The sequence below is a fragment of the Malurus melanocephalus genome, unplaced genomic scaffold (genome assembly GCF_030028575.1).
Source record: "Malurus melanocephalus ecotype Western Australia unplaced genomic scaffold, MMel_1.1 scaffold_105, whole genome shotgun sequence".
Taxonomy (NCBI): domain Eukaryota; kingdom Metazoa; phylum Chordata; class Aves; order Passeriformes; family Maluridae; genus Malurus; species Malurus melanocephalus.
In genome coordinates, this window is record NW_026623337.1 from 94601 (window position 1) to 107611 (window position 13011).

Genomic DNA, 13011 nt, shown 5'->3' on the forward strand with positions numbered 1-13011 from the left:
ATGTGACTTGGAAAGAATTACACCATTTTTGTTCATTCCCTGACAATACAAATAAATGACTTTCCATTTCCAACAAGTGATCTACACTCCCTTATGCCAGCTGAGAATCTGATCCAACCGTGCTGCAAATATCTTTGACTTCAGTGGATCTGCAGTAAATAACATATGAGTACAAGCTTGATATGCATGTTTTCAGCACTGTTTCGCAATCATATTTATGGGGTTTAGTATCTTCACAATGCACTATTCTAAATAACTACAGAGGTTTCATGGGGAAAAAGAGAACATTACATTCCCACCATCTTAGATCTGACCAAGTTAGGTTTGAGTATATACCATTTATTTTTGGCTTAGAAAATATGAGTTTTACATACAAAAGTAAGTGGAAAGCATTCTTCCAGATGTTCTTCCCCAGGAAAATATGATGCAAATTGTAAACCTGATAGTTCAAAGAGTATATAAACTTCTATTTGCAAGCATTTGTTGGTATTTTTTTTAAATACTTCCTGAATAGTTTAATTGAATAGCACATAAAACCAATTAAAAGTAAATGAAAATTTGTGACTAGGATAATTGGCAGTTAAAAATACAAAACAAGAGCTTACTGTTTTTTCTTACTTAAAATACATTATTTTATTTAATTATTGACAATAGCTTGCTTTTGGCTATATTCATAAGAAATATCTTTAAAAACTAACATAATTTTTTTACCTCACTGTGGCCAGGAATTTAATCAGTCTCAAACTTTATTTTTTTAATCTATACAAACARAATAATCTTGTATTACATCTCGATACAAAGGACTTAGTGTATACTTGCTTCTGTATGTTATTTGTGACAAAAAAATCCAGTATCATAAAATGAAAGTCCTTATAACTGTGGTGAAATATCAACAAGGAAAGAGAGACTGGTAACAATATCTTGTTCCTTTTCGTTTCACGTTCTGAGCAAAGTACTAACTGTGACAAGAATAAAATTAAACAGTATACATGTAGTATTATATGCTGGCATATTTTAAMAGAATTATAAATTTATTTTCCCATAATTTCCCTTTATTTGAAAGGACATAGGTTAATTCACAGCAGCCTGACACACATAAATCAGCTCAGTTTCTAGTTATTTTATAAGGCAAAACAAGATTGCTGTTATTAGAGAAAGAAATATTTCCATCCAAAGATAGCAGAACTGAGTTGATCTTTTGTCTGGGATACTTGGACTAAGACACATAAAACCATCTCCTCTTTTGTTCCCAGCACACCCTCCCTTGGTGAGGGAGCAGCAAGGGATGGCCAGCAGCCAAGGGGGATGCCACAGTCCTCCCTCTTTGCTYGACTGTCTGTCCTCACCCCAGCAGGCCCCAGCACTATGACTGGGATTARGGGTAAAGCAGCAAAATTCAACCATTTACTGTTCAGTGTAAGAAGAAACGGGCACACTCCCAACTGCTGGAAAAACCACAGTGGGTTGTCAGTAGGACAAGGATCAGGAAAAGGAAAATGGCTGATGAACAYYGGTGTCAGTGTCTGAGGCACCAGGSATATGTGAAGATATSAGGGGTTCTCATTAGAAAGAGCACAGCAAAAGAGATAAGGCTCTCTATGAAGAAGCTGCAATGGAAGAGGAATGAAAGGAGCCAAGGTTAATTGCCTCCCAACCCTCTGAATCCTCAAGATAAATTCMGATTTCTGAATTCAGACAATTCCAGACAATTCCAAAACTTAGTATCACTGAACTGCATTAGMACAGCCACATGCCAGCAGAAATCCAGGTCACAGCAAGGCCATGACAACACRTGACTGCACATCAATCCTATAGCCAAGAATACAATCATATCCTACCCAGCCTTTCCAAACTTGAGACAGAACCAGCTGTACTGTTAAAACAACAGACAGAATACTTTCATGCATGAATGCAAAAATAGAAGGATCCTTCTTCGATGATTGAGAGCTTTTATCATCAAAATCTAAAGAACTGTCTGCTCCTTCTCTCTCAAGTGTTACATATCTAGATTTTTMTATTCACACTGTCATAATGATGTGTTAGTTACCTAAATGTGTACTTTGGTTTCCAATAAACAATATTTTCTAGGTGGTAGAAAGGAATGGTGAAACTTTTTCCAGAAACTTCAATTATTTGAAAAGCCTTTATCTCAAAATTGYGTGGCAGAGAATTCCTTACATCTATAAAAACATTCAGAAGTTTGTAATTAATMTATCACTTAATGATAAGTCTGTAAATAGGCCTACACTGTAAATATTGCTTACAGTAAGATAATATGTGGAATAGTTTATGCTAACCATTTAATATTGAGTAATATAAGAATGGGATTTTACTGCATCAAAGTAAACGTACAAGCAGATTATTTCAACATAGTTTTAGTTAGGCTAACAAAAAAATTAGATAATATACAAACATTAGAAAGAAGTGAGATGAGTCAGGGTTTTCCATGAAAAAACAGCTTCACTGCAGAGTAGCCAATAGAAATCATTTTAACCTTATTTAGATTAAGATAAAATGGCATTCTGATATCTCACTATCTTATCCAGATAATTTTATTAGTGCTTAAGATAATAAAAGATGCATCTGGCAGCAGAGCAGCATTCCTCTGTGGCAGAACTTGTGTTCTGCACAGGCTTCTGTCTTCAAACACAGATTGACATTTACTCTTGTAAATTATGAAAGATTTTCTAATCTAATACATTCTCTTCCTCTTTCTGTTTTTAAAYCATATTTTAATTTATCCTTATATCTATTTTTCCTTTTTCTTATTTTTTTCTTTTGTGTGCTTATAATCACTCATTGCATGATTATGTAACAAGTATCTTCTGTGACATATTGCTATTTTATTATTCTTTACTTATATATTTTACTTATATTGAAGGGTTTATGTAGAAACATTTTTATCTGTCACCATGCAAGACAGGTCTTTTTGGAGCAGATCCCTTGAACTCCCTCAGCTCACAGCCAGTTTCAGGGCTGCCTGAAACAATGGGGATGAAGAATGAGAACAGCTGAAGATCTCCAAATGCTCCCTACAGACATTCATTTTGCTGTCTTGCCCTCAAAAGAGAAGAGGACAGTTATTTCTGTATAGAACTGACATTAAAAAATTACACCTTTTTTTAAATATTTCAATGAACATCACACGTTATTCTTTTGGACAATATTCTTGCCAGAGGATATCAACTTACAAGCACTCTTTCTTGTGTGTGTGTGTGTGTGTGTGTGTGTGTGTAGATCAAGTTCAATTCAACACCACATCAGTTTCAAATACAAGCAACGTAACTCCAAGAATTTTGAGCACCATGATTCCAGAGCTCAAGTCAAAATACTCTTGACATAAGGGAAGTCTCATCTGAATCACAGAATCCCAGATTTGCAGAGTTTTGAGACTGGAAGAGATGTTAGAAAGCATCTAGTCCATGCCCCAGCTCAGAGCKCAGAGACCTAAAGCAGGTTACTCAGCACTGTTCCAGTTGGGATTCGAACATCTTCAAGGATGGAATTCTCCAGCCTCTCTGGGCAACYTGTGTCACCCTTTGATGACCCTTATAATGAAAGTGGGTTTTCCTCTATTCAAATTTAATCTCTTTTATTTCAAGAACACATTTCTTGCGTCCTTTGCCTCCTCTTCTCTCATTAAGCATCACAGAGAAGAGTCTGGTTCTCTCTTCTTTATTGCCTCCCATCAAGAAGATTTTTAAAATACAGAGCTTAAAAATTAGGGGTTTCATCCATGGAAATGAAGACCAACAACATTGCCTYGCCCAGTAAATATTTTCTGAAATGTTCTTAGTCTTTGTATTTAGCATCATAGGTAAATGCTCCTCATGCTCCTCAAAGGAAGCTGAAATGYTCAGTAATTGAAGGGAATTACAATACATATTGTTATTTCTCCAATATGCACACTAAATGCCCAGGAAGCTCACTAGTTATTCAAACTTTTCCATCAAGGTTCTGCAAAATTTATATTCACCCAATATACAAGTCCTGACTAATATTCCCTTTTGGGGTGCAGTAGCTCCTGCAATCATTCCTATGTTAATTGTTTGTCTCCATGATCAATGTTGTCCTTAAAACTACAAYCCTTTATCCCTTTTGATTCTATCCCAGCTTCAGGTTCCCATAGTACAAGGGCAGGAATATTTCAGTAGTTCTAATAAAAACACCTTTCCAGTTCTAAGAATAAACTAATACAACCGTATTCTCACTATAATTCTCTTTGAATTATAAGTTCATATTGTAAATTGCCAATATTTTCTATTAACATAAAGGAAACAGATGAAAGACACTTGGAAAGGGGGAAAAGAGATGGAGGGAGGAAAGGAGAGGGCAAGAAGGGAGGGAGGAGCAATATAGACTTGCCAGAAACAGAATTTATTTGTGCTTTGTACATAAATAGAGTCATAGATATGGCATTAGTAGAGACACAATTTAAATAAAGCAGCTGCTGGGAAACAGAAATGTTACATAACAGAAGCAAATAACTGGTTCAATGATCACTGGAATTAATGAGCCCTGAGTTTCAATTAATTGACATTTTCTGGTAGGTGCTCTTCTCAAGAATTCTTCTAAAGCAGTTGCATAGGTGCATCTCCTGTTGAAGAACAGATAATCTACAACAGATAATGTCCCTGTGGTTTGGATGTTTCTTCTTTTTGTTCAATGAGGTGCAACTTCTGACTGAACTGAGGTAGTAAAAGTTGAGAAACATGCCCAAAAAGTGTTTTTGAAATGAGTATGTTTCCATGAGAAGTTTTGGATTTGTTAAGTTCATGTTCACTAGATCTAGATATGGAATTCAAAGGGCAACAGTTACCCAGTATTGTAAGCAAAGTATCCAGGTGCATTTTTCCAAATTATCTAAGAGGCCCCTATTTTCTATTGTTTGTGTTATTTCTGATAAAAACTGTATCAGAATTCTAGTGAAAGAATGCAGAATAATTAGGTATTTACATTCTTTGTGATGAAAAACTTCTGATTTTCTGAAAAAGCTACAGATTATAARCACAGCAACTGACTGCTTATGGAAATGCCAATTATAGACAATGCCTGGTTTTGATTTTGGTCTTCTGAATCTCAATAATGCAATTTAGGACTACACAACCTGATGAACATGTGTTCCTATTTCATACCAAATCTGAGGAAGTAAGTGGCTTAGCATTTGCTCAACATTCATTGAAATCCAATTAAAGGAAAGTATTCCCTTCTAATACCTGATGGCTTCAGGAAAATGAATAGCTTTACAAAATGCCAATAATCTTTTTTACTCCAGTTGCAAAACCCAACTGGTTATTTTCTGAGATGAATATATTGCCCTTACTCTGAATCTSTAAAGTTATGCAAGACAAGCTAAGTAGTTTGTTGAAGACACCAAGTCGAAGAGGTCAGAGGAAACACTTTCACTGTGCTGAAACTGGTACACAGAGWCCTCAGTCAAGAACTCTTCTACKCACAGGRTAGCAGTCCTACAATGATGCTCAAAGTGTTTCTAACAGCTGAAAACATCTTGGTGTAAAGAAGYGCATACTTTTCTTAGTAGCTCAGGYCAGCTGCATTTGCAACTGCAGTTTTTTGCATAATTCATACATGAAAATTTCTTTTTCCATGTTGCTTTTCTGAACACCATAAAAGCAGGAACATTTAAATACACTTTTTGAATTTATCTTAAGACAAGATGTCAACTGAGCTTTAGACACCTAGAAGATTAAAGACAAAGCTAAGGTCCATTTAAAAAAAAATCAGTGACAGTAAAAATAACAAAGAACACAGATCAGTAATTTCTTATAGCTAATGCTCTTTATGTGGGTTTGCAATAATAGAAGTATTCACAATGGTAATAAAGGCTCTCTTGAAATAGATCTTTAATGGCATCATAAATTTGATTATTTCATTAAATTAATTTTATTTAAYAGTAAATACATTTGTAAATATGTGTTTGAATGAGATCAGAAATRGACTATTTTGTTGTTGTTACTACTCTGTTTAGACATAAAGGTCAAATGATCCCAGGAAATGAAYTGGGTCTTAACAATGTTTAGAGAACACACAAGTGATTTAAGAATTGCATTCAATAAAACATTCCACAAAGTGCACATAGTCTTCAACAACAGCCTTTCCAGATCTTCAAAAGTTTTTTTCCAACAAGTTACCCATGTAGATGACTCTTGACAAAGAAAATCACTAATACTAAGTATCTATGACCAAACTGTAAAGAATTTTTTTAGTAGTATATGCAAAATTTAGTGGCTTATGAGCACTTATTAAACTTCACAGCAACCTGAGATTTTRAATTAAACTTTCTACCCAATCTGCTAACAGTAGTCTTCTTGTGATTCTCAGCCTGCACATGTATGTTCCTTCAAAGATCCTGTGTTTTGACACTCCATTTAACTGAAATTACTTCCTAGAAGTAAAGTATTGCTAATCCAGTCGATCCAGATGCTGGTTTTTCCTGTTCAAGATTACCCAGATGATTTCAAACATACTACATAACTATACTTTTAAATATACAAAACTGATACAGTTCAAAACAATTTATTACATGATTGAGTACCAGATATTTTAATTCTGCCAGAAACTAGCAACACATTTTCTATTGCTCTTTTGGTTGGCTTTTGTTAGTTTAGGACTACATATTTTTACATTTTATTTAGGAAGATTGAGTTTTTATATTTGGAAGAAGCCCTCATATATTTGGAAAATAATTTCTGTGTTACAAGCAGATAGAAACTTGCCAGGAAATCAAAAACCTGCAATGGGTCAACAAAGGATTCAAAATTTCATWAACTTGCTAGCACAAAGGGATTTTGAAACTCTTTCCAGCACAAGCTGCTCCCTCTGACACACTGGCATTTTTTCTCATTAGGTATAAGCGAACGTTCCACTTTATCTGCACAAGATTTTTTGCACCTCTCTCTCAACAGAAGAACAGTAATAGGAAACATAGGAATGACAGAAAATGCCGTCTTATTATCATTGTAAATGCAACTAAGATAKATTAGCAAGGTGTGTCCTGGATGCATCAAAGAATTTTCACTCAGGAGCAGTTTTTGTTTACGGATTCAGCATTTTTGAAACTCTCACACAGTTTTACTGATTGTTTCAGAGACTCTGATCGTCGCCAACCCTGGGGCAAATACAAAGCAAAAGCGGTTTATTTAATCAGATTTTCCCGGTTTGCTCATGGCTCCTCTGCCGTCTGGTGGGATCACATACAGAACCTTCCTGAGAATCCTACGTGCCATTAGCAGGCAGCTACAGCAGTGGGTTCCCGAGCCTGTGGTTTAGACGAATCCAGCAAAGTAGCTCAGTTTCAGCGAGGAAAGAGTTAAAGAGCTCAGTGTTCCCCTGTGCCCGGGAGGCAGTCTTTGTGTTTAACATTGGCAGGGGCTCAGTTCGAGCTGGAGGTTTGTTTTAATTGGGGGAGGGGGCAGAAAACAGGGGACGCTCCGGCTTCTTCAGTCTGTCTCTTTCGTTCACTGATTTAGCGGAGGTGGAGATTTTCAATTCCACCCAGTCAGACGCAGGCAGGAGTATCTGGTSAGACTATCCCAGGAAAAGCCACTCAGAGGAAATTCTCCGAGGCAGCGGCGGCGGCGGCAGCAAACCCAGCATGAGGGTGAGCCGGGCGGGGAGGCGCGGCGGGGGGAAGCGCAGTGCGCGGGATGCTGCGGGAGCCCGCTCCCCCATCCACCTTCCGCACCGCTGGAAACGCCCCGGAGASGGATTCGGTGGCGGTGGTGCACCTCTGTGTGCGGTGTGAGTGTGTGGGGGAGAGAGAGAGAGAGAACAAGAGATGGGCACAAGGCAGTTTGGGGGAACTGTTACCGCATAAAGTTGAAGTGTATGGATCTTGCCAGGCGCTCTGTATAGGCTGCAGGGCAGACAGCACTGCTTTGCCAATGCATGTTGGAATCGATCCTTTGCTAGCGGTGCAAGAAGCGTGTTTCCTCTCGCCTTGGAGAAGGAGCTGCCGGCGGCTTCCCCGGCAGCACGGGGCGCTCGCTGGGAACAGCCCAGAGAATCCTCCTTGCCGGCGCTGCTCCTTTCAGTGCCTTCCTGCCCTGCTTCGCTTCATTTGCTCCTGTTCACATCTCAGCTGCTTTTGGGCTGAGACGTTAACGTTTTTTGCTCGTCTTTAATACTTGGAACAATTTCATGTCCACTAGTACGGTCTCTTCTAGCGAATCTCGGCATGGGAATTTTTTCATGACTTGATACTCCACGGCAAGTCAAGAATTTAGCTCCCTGCATCCGCGGCTGCTTCTGCAGCAGTGCAGGAGCACAGGCACAGAACTGGAGTGTGGCTCCCACATTRACAGAGCCCCTCACACCCTGCAGGTACCCAGGCTGCGTGTGAAGAAGGGCAATTCTAGATTACCTTATCGCAAAAAGTTWTCGGGGATGCCAGTGCGTTACTCATAGAGGCAAGGTAGCATGTTATATTCTGTAACAGGAAAAATACTTTGAAAATATGCACAGAGGAATGAAGGGCTGTCAGCAATCTATAAAAAGTACCCTTAGTAGTTAGTCTATTAAAAACTTTCTAAATTTGCTTCTTTGGAAAAGGTTTCTTCCACGAGAGGGAAGAGATGGTAATTGACAACTTTGTTCCTAGCTTTGAATGCTGGCTGCAGGATTGCCATGCTACCACCATGTTTACATGATACATGCATCAAATTTTCACCAAAAAAAGGGCACTAAATAAGGAGGATACTAATATTACTACTAAAATATAGCATACATAAAATACAGCACTAATATACTAAAATATAGTATATCACATTTAATAGTGATATACTTTTTCCATTTCTAAATTGAGGAACMATACTCATAGGAAATAATGCAAGTATTAATCCTTGCCTGAAGAGAATTACAGTCAAATACCTCTGTTGTTTCTGTTATTATTTAGAAACCTAAAGTGAAAACACTTGCACCACACCGCTGCTAAATGCCCTCAGATACCATCAAAACAAGCATTTAATTCAATGAACTAAAGAAGGATTTGCTATTTAGTATGTTAAACTTGGAAATAAAGTCCATRGGAACTCACAGCTGGTCAGTTCCTGATCTCAAACACAGCAACCCAAGGATTGAAAGGTGGATCCCTGGTCTGCATGCCAGACAGGAATAATTCAGTTAGCMTCACATCTGCTGCTGTGTATAGGTGCACACACACTTCCACAGACCACACACAACAGAAGCCTGTAATAGTAGTAAATATTTATATTGTGCCTGCTCCAGAAGTACTATCAGTAAATTTTCTCTCTCTTTCTCTGGTATAAACTCTGACTTAATAGCCCCACAGGGAATGAAATTAGGATTCATTTATTTTAAAGGATCCTCCCAAATACTCCATGCAAGTCCCTGGAAATCAGAAAGTTGTAAATAGTTCATTTTTCTACTCTTTTCAACACTGCAGCATTTTGTCTTGTTTTACAGATATAAGCCACATTAAAAAAAAAAAAACCAAAAAAAAAAAMAACTTCATCTTAAACCAAGGCTTCAATATAATGGATTTAAGTGGCATTCCTGGTTTCACTGGAGATTTAGTATCAATACCTCCATGGCAGGGGTTGCACACAGGCAGTCCCACTTACTGAGACAGGCTCTGTGATGCTTTCTGTCCTACCTGGAAATGTCATGAGTTGTTGCTTAGAATACTAAAAAAGTATCTTTCATTTTTAAAAGAACTGAATTTTTTATTATTAACTTCACTGTGGCTAAGAACTGAGCATGCGTTGCAATTACATTCAGGACTAAATGACAAAGTTTGAAGAGTTTTTCCTGGCCAGAGGTCTAACCTAGTACTGTGAAATCTTCTTTCTAATACTCACAAATTTTGGATATGGTCCAAATTTTGATTTGAAATACATGTCYTCTCAGTCTTCATTTGAAATACAGGTAATAAGTCAGACAAACATAATACAAAGACTAATTGCTRCAATATATTGAAAAATACTCAGAAAATTGATTAATTTGCTACCTTTCATTTTTAAAGCTATGTTGTTACCTTTCTTTTTCAAAGAAAAAATAATTACTTCTTATTTTGGCTAAACTACCACTCAGCAGTCTCCAAGGCAGGTCAACTTTTCCTGCAAGACTTTTAAAACAGAATTTTATCCACCTTATTTTTCCCATCCATATACAAATTCTGTCTTAAGCTAACAGSATTTTGTGGGATCTTATTTGCATAAGGCATCACTTATTTTCAGGAGTTTTCTGTGTTTGCCTTTTGTCAGACAGGTAATAAGGGTAATCTGGATTTCAGAGCAGCACAATGAGTATAAACAGGWGTTTATACATATGTGCTGCAGAGGCTGAACATTCAAATGCCCTTTCTAAGTGAGAAACAGGATGTGTTAGACYACCTGTTGTACTGATCATGTGCCTCTTTTTCCTTTTCTTTTTTTGCTTACAGTTTCTCTGTACAGGTGCAAAAGTGAGAAGTATCTCACTGAAATACTGAAGAAAAAAMCTAAGCCCTTGTCTTACTGAATTCGCTCCTGGGGGACTTCAGGATGGAAGCCTTGTGTTTAAGAGTTTCCTTGCTGCTTCTGGTCCCAGGATTTGTCCTGAGTGACAGCTCTGACAGAGACGTTTCCAATCGGAGTGACTCGGGAAACCCCCTTTCCACATTCTCAGGGATTGAGTCCAGCATTCTGCTCACCACCATACAGCCCCCGGTGTCCAACCAAACTGTCAAATGCTCCCAGCAGACCAGGATTGCTGACACTTTTAAATACATTAACACCGTGGTATCTTGTGCTATTTTCATTGTTGGGATGGTTGGGAATGCAACTCTGCTGAGGATCATTTACCAGAATAAGTGTATGAGGAACGGCCCGAACGCACTGATAGCCAGCCTGGCCCTGGGAGACCTTATCTACATTGTCATTGACATCCCTATCATKGTGTACAAGGTAGGACAGCACCGGTAACTTCTAACTGCAGCCCCTTACAAGTGCACTGGCTGTTCTCTGGGCGTCCTTGTTTGTCTAATTAGTGCTCTTTTGTCAATGAATAGCTCTCTTCAGGAAAAAATACAACTCCTTTTTTGTTCTTCGACAAAAACCTTGCTCTCAGGTCTCACCTCCRTCAAGAAAAAGTGTATCTCTCATTAAGGATGATGTAGCTCCTAGCTTTTGCACGAAGTGTGGCCTTGGGCATTTCACGGCAGATCTCCATTTCTCATAGCTACTATAGCTAGCAAAAGAATTTGTGAGGGAAGACTTTTTATAAACTGTTCTCCTCCTTGATGGACTAGTTGCTATTTTTATATTATCCAATCCTTACTTCATATTTTTACAGAAAATACTCCCTGTGATATGCAGGCTTCATAATATGACTTTGCAGGGAGAGATTATGTCAGTTAAATTGAGCCTTAAGGTTTTCATATAATATTCATTAATAGCAGAGGCTCAAAATTATTCCAATTATGTCACAGACCATTTCTGAGATATTAAATTTCATCTGGGTTTGTCAAAGTATAAAAAGGCTCCTCAGCAATTCTTTTATCTGGTATAAAGTTATCCTGTCCCAGTGTTTTGATTTTCCATTTTAATTAAACAAAGCCATAAAGAAGTGCTTTTTCTAATGAAATTTCTGTTTACTAATATAATTCAAGTCAGGACATGCTTGAATAAACAGAACTGAGCCCTTTTTAAATACATTTCACTGATATTATCTTATCTTAGAAAATCATCAAAGACTTTTGTAAGCATGTATYTGTCTCTGTGGATGGTACACAGGTGCATACCTGATAGGATATCTGACTTCTTTCTTTTCTCATCAGAAACATAAAGTGTTTCTGTTACTAAATAAAACACTAAGTCATATAATTTASAAAAAATATTCTTCACTATTTCAGCCCTTAAAGATCCTAAAGACTTTTATTTACATGTGTTTTAAATGAAACATTTTAATGCATGGTTTTATAACTAGTGCCYTGTGGTTTCAAACTGGATTTTAAAATTAAAGAAACAGTAATTTTAAAAGATGCATTTTGCATCTATATAACATTGACATCATAACTGCATTATAACACAGGTATTCATAGGRTAAGATCATAAAATTTGAATTAATTAATGGATTAAAATTGTCTATATGTGCATATATTACATTTGTACAGTGGCATATTTTCTGCATTGAAATGTATCACTTGGTTCTGATCTTCCAGTTGTATAAATTACCAATAAGTCTTTTAACTTTATCTGGGTTTAATATGAATTTGAAACTAGKATTTGAAATAATTACGGATGTCATTTAGTGGAAATTCTAGTTTACACTTTTCAATACTCCACCTGGAAATTTAAATTGGCAATTTTTGATAAGGTCGTAGATAGCTGTAGAGTATTTTGGATTAACAAATGGATGAGAAAGATTAGGTTCTTCCGGATTTGAGATTCAGCTGTCTTCCGTAGCTGGGTGAATGCCTAATGGGACATGGGATTGGGGTTCTTAGCTGGATTCAGAGCCTACACAARGCCAGATTGGATGGGGCTCTGAGCAGCCTGGTCTAGTGRGAGGCRTTCCTGTCCATGGCAGGGGGTTGAAACGAGATGATCTTTGYGATCCGTTCCAACCCAAASCATTCTGATTCTGACTGGACCTCCCAGGATGTATTACAGTTTCCTCCCTGGTAAATTACCCTTATGTCTTTAAGGATAATTGTTAAGGCAGCATTCTCACTTCTCATTATATATGTGATAGTGAATTTTAAGGAAAAATGGCATGAATTGTTTTCAGAGCCAAGTTTGAGAAAGAACAAGCACTTTATTACACAATTTTTTCTAACCTTTCAAGAGCTCTGCTGCTTTTTCATAAAGAAGAATGGGAATCTGGAATTAATTTTGSCTTTCAGAATTGCCTTTTGATGGTCTTATGAAAAATCTTTAGAAGTCTAGTTGAAAGTAACAAATGATATTTTTTAATATTCTCTTTATTATTTTGCAATACATTACTTTCTATTAATTTTCTGTTGCTTCTCTGGAGTTCCATAGGTTCACT

General features: G+C 37.3%; 1 protein-coding gene across 1 annotated transcript in view; it reads left to right on the forward strand.

Moving 5' to 3' along the window:
• Positions 1-7242: 7242 nt before the first annotated feature.
• Positions 7243-13011, forward strand: part of EDNRA (endothelin receptor type A) — a 33815-nt gene continuing 28046 nt past the window's right edge. The window contains exons 1-2 of the mRNA XM_057369173.1: positions 7243-7621; positions 10424-10925. Of these exons, the coding sequence (XP_057225156.1) occupies positions 10524-10925 (402 nt within the window). The 5' untranslated portion in view covers positions 7243-7621; positions 10424-10523. The remainder of the gene's footprint in view (positions 7622-10423; positions 10926-13011) is intronic.